Source organism: Alligator sinensis, unplaced genomic scaffold, assembly GCF_000455745.1.
Source record: "Alligator sinensis unplaced genomic scaffold, ASM45574v1 scaffold144_2, whole genome shotgun sequence".
Classification (NCBI taxonomy): Eukaryota; Metazoa; Chordata; order Crocodylia; family Alligatoridae; genus Alligator; species Alligator sinensis.
The window spans coordinates 1080867-1086189 of NW_005841872.1; the positions used below are offsets into that span (position 1 = coordinate 1080867).

The 5323-nt window shown below is 40.0% G+C and overlaps 1 protein-coding gene across 4 annotated transcripts in view; it reads right to left on the bottom strand.

Annotated features, from left to right (window-relative positions):
• Positions 1-1626: 1626 nt before the first annotated feature.
• The window catches only part of LOC102383173 (regucalcin-like), a 25906-nt gene continuing 22209 nt past the window's right edge, over positions 1627-5323 (bottom strand). For all 4 annotated transcript variants that reach the window (XM_006017044.3, XM_025195534.1, XM_025195541.1 and 1 more), the window contains exons 6-7: positions 3054-3208; positions 1627-2352 (exon numbers count right to left, since the gene is read on the bottom strand). In XM_006017044.3, the coding sequence (XP_006017106.1) occupies positions 2302-2352; positions 3054-3208 (206 nt within the window). In that variant the 3' untranslated portion in view covers positions 1627-2301. The remainder of the gene's footprint in view (positions 2353-3053; positions 3209-5323) is intronic.

The following is a 5323-nucleotide window of genomic DNA, read 5'->3' on the forward strand; positions in this document are numbered from 1 at the left end:
CCAGTTTCAGCTGTGGGCCAGCATGACCCACCCTGGGTCAGAGGGACACAGGTACTATGACCCACCCATAGCCAGTGCTCATCCCTATGACAGCATGGGGAAGAGTGCCAGCAACCAAGCGCCCCTGCCACCAAATACTATCAAAGCTCCACATCTGCAGGCTGGATTCAATGGTTTCACAAGCTAGATCTGGGCCATGGGCCATAGGTTACCAAATCCTGTCTTAATGCATCATGGGACATTGTCAGACCCAAGACCCTGACATGCAGAGGTGAATAAGAACCTGAGGTATCTTAAATGCACTGCTGGTGAAGCAGCATTTCCAAAACAATTTTCAGTATTTGAATTAAAATTGGCTCGTAACTGCCAAGTAGGGTTGAACCCATAGCTGTAATTTGGGCCTTGCCAGGGGGCTGGGCTGTCTCCTTTGCAAACAGCCACACGGTCACTGGGCAGAAGCTTCCTGTCCCCAGCACCTGCTGCTTTGGGGGTGGGGGTAGGGTGGGTCAGGTCAGGCTGGGGAGGGGAGCTGGCTGCTTAGCAGCCAGAGCTGCTGCTGCGGTTGGCGTTGGTTTTCAGGGGGTAGCTGCAGGCCAAAAGATAATTCTCCTTCAGAGGGGCTCCCTACAGGCTGGACAGGACCCAGCCTGCATGCCATATTTTGCCCATCCCTGATCTAAAGTTTAAATAAATAGCAATGCAAAGCACAAGGTGTATTCAGAATCTCACCTCTGAAGCTTCAGTGTCAGACTCAGGGCTGCAAGGGAGGAGCTTCCTTCACAGCAGGACCAGCTGCATGAATCATAAAGCCAAACCAAAAACAGCATTAAGGGAGGCTGGCACTACAATAGCAGGGGGAATCCTGGGAGTCCTAGCAGATGCAGCTCCAAACTCTCTCTGGCTAAGGATGGCCTAAAACCCACTTTATCCATTCCTCAGGCAAGCAGCCAAACCACCAGGACCACCAGGCAAAATATGAGTGAGTGCCTTCTGTTTAGTCATTTCCCAGCACTGATTTGAATTGTAGCAGGATTTGGTGGGAGTAAGGCACATCAGCAGCCAATCATGGTCATTTCTGAGCACAGCAGTAGCCCAAGTCAAGGTGTCTAGGCATCTCTTTAGGCCGCAATGAGGTATAACTTGTTCTTTCCGACTTGGGATTTAGGTGGATTTCAGGTATCTAAATCCTGTTTAAGTGTCTGGAGGCTGATCAGCATCTGGTCCATACCCAGAGTTACTTGCTAAAGCCAATTATCTAAAACAGGGCTGTCCACAGCTCCCCTAGGCTGCATGTCACGCATATGCATAGGCACTCCCCTTCTAGCAATGGTTGGGTGGGGGTGGAGGGTGCTACATGTTAACCCCTTGTAGGCTGCATGCAGCTAGGAGGACAGCTGAGATGTAAAACAAACTACAGTTTACAAGCTACTGTTTCTAGCTAATAAACTTGGCAATTTCCTTACTGTGAATTTGTCTTAACACAAAGACTGCGTTAGGAATGAGCTTGGAGCTTGCTCTTTTATTATATTCTTCCAATGTTAAACTAAAAGGTAAATCCAGTAGGTGGCACTTGAAACCACCAACGCAGCAAGATCCCTTATTTATAATGATGGAACACCATCCAAATGCTTTTCTATCATCGTTTAATTTCCACAAATGGGCAGTGGTTCAAAAGGTATTGTCTATTAGATGTGACAAACAAAAAATGAGCAAGAATGACATGCAGGAGGAAAGAAAGGATGAGTGTTACTGAAGGCATGGGCCTAAACTAACTCTGATTATACTATTTAGGAGCACTCTTAAAATGCAAGAAAAAGGTAAAAAATCCAGACAATGAGTATTATTGATTTACTTGTTAAGAGTTTCCATTAAAGCTAAAATGACAATGGATATGTTGTGAGAAGCTTTGAAAGCACGCCTGAGACAAGGAAAACAAGTTTCAGTAAATCAGTACACCAAACATTGCAATTACAAATGAGATGGGAGGTAAACAATAAGAAAAGGTGTTCAAAGCAAAACAGTACCACCATTCCATTCCTATATAAAATCATTATGCTGAGAATGATTTTAGTGCAATAGAAAATTATATACAGAGTTATAAAAATCTAAAGAAATATAAAAAGAGAGCTTTATAAAATCCAGTGTATTTCAAAAGTTGTTTTTTTAATCTGTTTCTGCTAAGAGTCCACCACAGGGACATAGTTCCAAATGCAAGAAAACATTCCAGATGAAGCACTTCTTGAATTTAAATTGTTCCTGTTTTTGATGGCTTTCTTAGCTTATTCTGAAGAGTGTAAACATTTAACCTGCATATGAATATGGAGGGATTCCTTTCACCCCCAGTCCAGTTACCTAGGGAGAAAAAGAAGGGATAAGTACGACAACTCATGGCTCCAAATAATTAGCATTTTTTCCTTAATTAGAATACATTTGTTCTAAAAAGACATCCAATTTGTCAACCTTGTCATAGCCCACCACTAGCTGCTGATTTCAGCCCAGTATTTTTCTCCCCAAATGCTGTAAATTGTAAGCCATAGTCCACTCTTGTGACAGCCTCTTCGCACACAAACATGGCCTTGAGTACAGTTCAATGTTTTGGGTGAGGGCTTTATATTCACAAGGTACCAAGAGTCTTTAAGAGACTATTAAGTTATAGATAACTACTGAGTAGATAAAAGTAAGTTATTTTTACTTGTCATTGATTCAAACAACTTTTTGCCCTCCTAAAAATGCAAGTTTTTAGAAATTGGGTGTGTTGGTACAGAAAAAAAAGTTTATTATTTCCAGAGATATCAAGACTGATATAAAATTAGAATTACTGTACCGTGCAGATGTGAAGAGCCTCACTGATTTCTAAATACACTGGACATAATTAACATTTTTTGGCCCCTGCTACTGTCACAATCAAGAGAACCATGATTAATAGTTTTAAACATGGTTGATATTTGAACTAACCCTCCTTCCCAACTGCCTTGACATCTAAAAAGCAGGAGGCGACAAGGAAGGGATAGCAATAAACCACTCTGTCTTGGCTTCTTAAATGAATGGATCACCTTGAAAATGCCACCAGCCTGTGGTTGTCTGGAAAGCCACTTGTCATCCATTCCTTGGCAAGCAGAAGTCACATACATTTCTGAATAATCATTTCCACCAAAACAGCAAGAAGTTGTCTTGTCAACAGGCAGCTTCACTGTCTGGAGTCTTTTTCCTGGACAGGGTAAAAAAAACACCCACAGATGAACAAGCAGCTATTTGTTAAATCTCTGTAGGTAATAACTGCCAACAGCCAGTGTGGAGCCACATACTGCACAGAAAAAATAAGAGGGGCAGAAGGGGCACATGAGCTGTGTTTTTCCAGACTGATCTCATGGGAGTAGGCAGGATCCTGAGTTCTTTCACTGTCTTCTGTCACTGCTCACATACCATCTGACAAGTCACTCCTCCGCTACTGAAAAATGGCCCTGCTTCCAAGCACACTGAAATGAAAGGAGTCTTACCAGTGACTTCAACAGGTTTTAAATTAGGCCCATATATATTTAAAAAAGAGAGAGAGAGAGAAGATAATGCTCAACTATAATCTGTAAAACACTCAAGCCTATTACAGAACATGCTGTAGCATTATTATTTCAATGCAGGAACTGCCAATCCATTGGTCCATTTAGTTAAATATTGTGTGTCCAACAGTGAGCTGTATCAGATGCTTCAAAAGATATTTCAAGAAACCCTATAATAAACAATTATGGGTAAACCTGCTCACAGAACAAAAAAATCTTCCTACCCCAAGCAATAAATGTTTGTACTATGCCCTAAAGTCTAAGGATTTAAATCATTATGTATTTTTAACGCCGTTATTTACAACAACCTCTAATTCTTTTTTGGAATTCCGCTGAGGTCCCAGGCATTTGAGTTTTCTTAAAATACATTTACCCTCCCTGGCCTCCTACTTATACTGGTAAAACAGAATGGTTCTCCTGCAGGTAGAAATAATGTATGCAATGGTGTACTGAAAAAAAAAATACAAAAACCCAGGGTAAAACAACATATTGTGAAATATATCATGAATAAAAAGCCCTAGGCCCCTTGAAATCAGAGGTTTGCTATCAACATCAAAAGATAAAGGCTTCACTTAAGGTGTTTGTTTAAAACAGACTGCTTTAACTTTGCTATCTGAGTTACTAAAATAGTTTACAATTGAACAATTAAGTTCAACTACAGAAAGGATGAGCAGGATTTTCCTTATTGCACCAACATACTTTGCAAAATCCTTTGTTACAAGATTTAGTTGCATTAAAAATGGCCTTGACATTAATCTCCAAAATGAAGATGATAACAGGTTTGTTTCAGAGCTGGAGAAGGAGTTCTTGTGTATATTCTCAAATAAACCAAACAGTTTGGGAAGTACCTGGGATTCCTTGCCCTATACAATGAATTAGCAGTTCATAATACCTAAAGAAAGCTATGCTCAGTATTTATAAGTTGAAGCAAATTTCAAAAGTGAGTCCTTTGAAAGCCCAGGATGTAAATTAGCATACTCAATAAGAACAGTAAGACATTTCGCTCCTAATTAAAGAGTTTGATATTATAAATGTAACGGTGAGGGAAGAGGAGATAGACCCAGTGGGTGTGTCCACACATGGAGCTATGTCACCATAGTGAAGCGCTACAGTGACATAGCAAAGCACTACAGTGACGTAGCATCAGAGGGCACAAACTGATGTGGATACTACATAAATAAGCATCTTAGCTTCCTTATACAGCACATATTATTACAATCCTATTGTAGCTTGATTTGTATGCCTTTAAAATGAGAACTGAGGAGAGAACCTTTAATATACTACCCAAATAACTCAGGTGCCTAACAAGCTTTGCTTGGAAAGAAACCAAAATATGTAAGTTTTGTTATCTCCTGGGAGATGTAAGAGGCTACCAATTAAAATGGTTTGGTTTTGCATGCAGAGGCCAACAAATGTAAGAAGTTATAAATTCAGTTGAGTTATGCCATATGTCTTTGTCTGATGACAAATACAAAGTAGTAGTTTTGTCACCAAAATTCAAATGTTATCATCAGCATAAACCTGACCATACCTGTTTCCCCCTGACATCTACTGCTTACATTAAATGCCCAGGTCTTCTCCCTAAATAGTTACAATTACTTTAGAATTGAGCAATATGGATAGAATTACAATATTCCTTTAAATGTGTACTGCTTAGTAATTTTCAAAATAAAATTTTATCTTCTATTAACCTTTATTAGATATCTGTGAAATTCCTGAGACTTAACTAAACTTGAGGCAGACCTTTCAATCCATAAAGGCACAAGTAG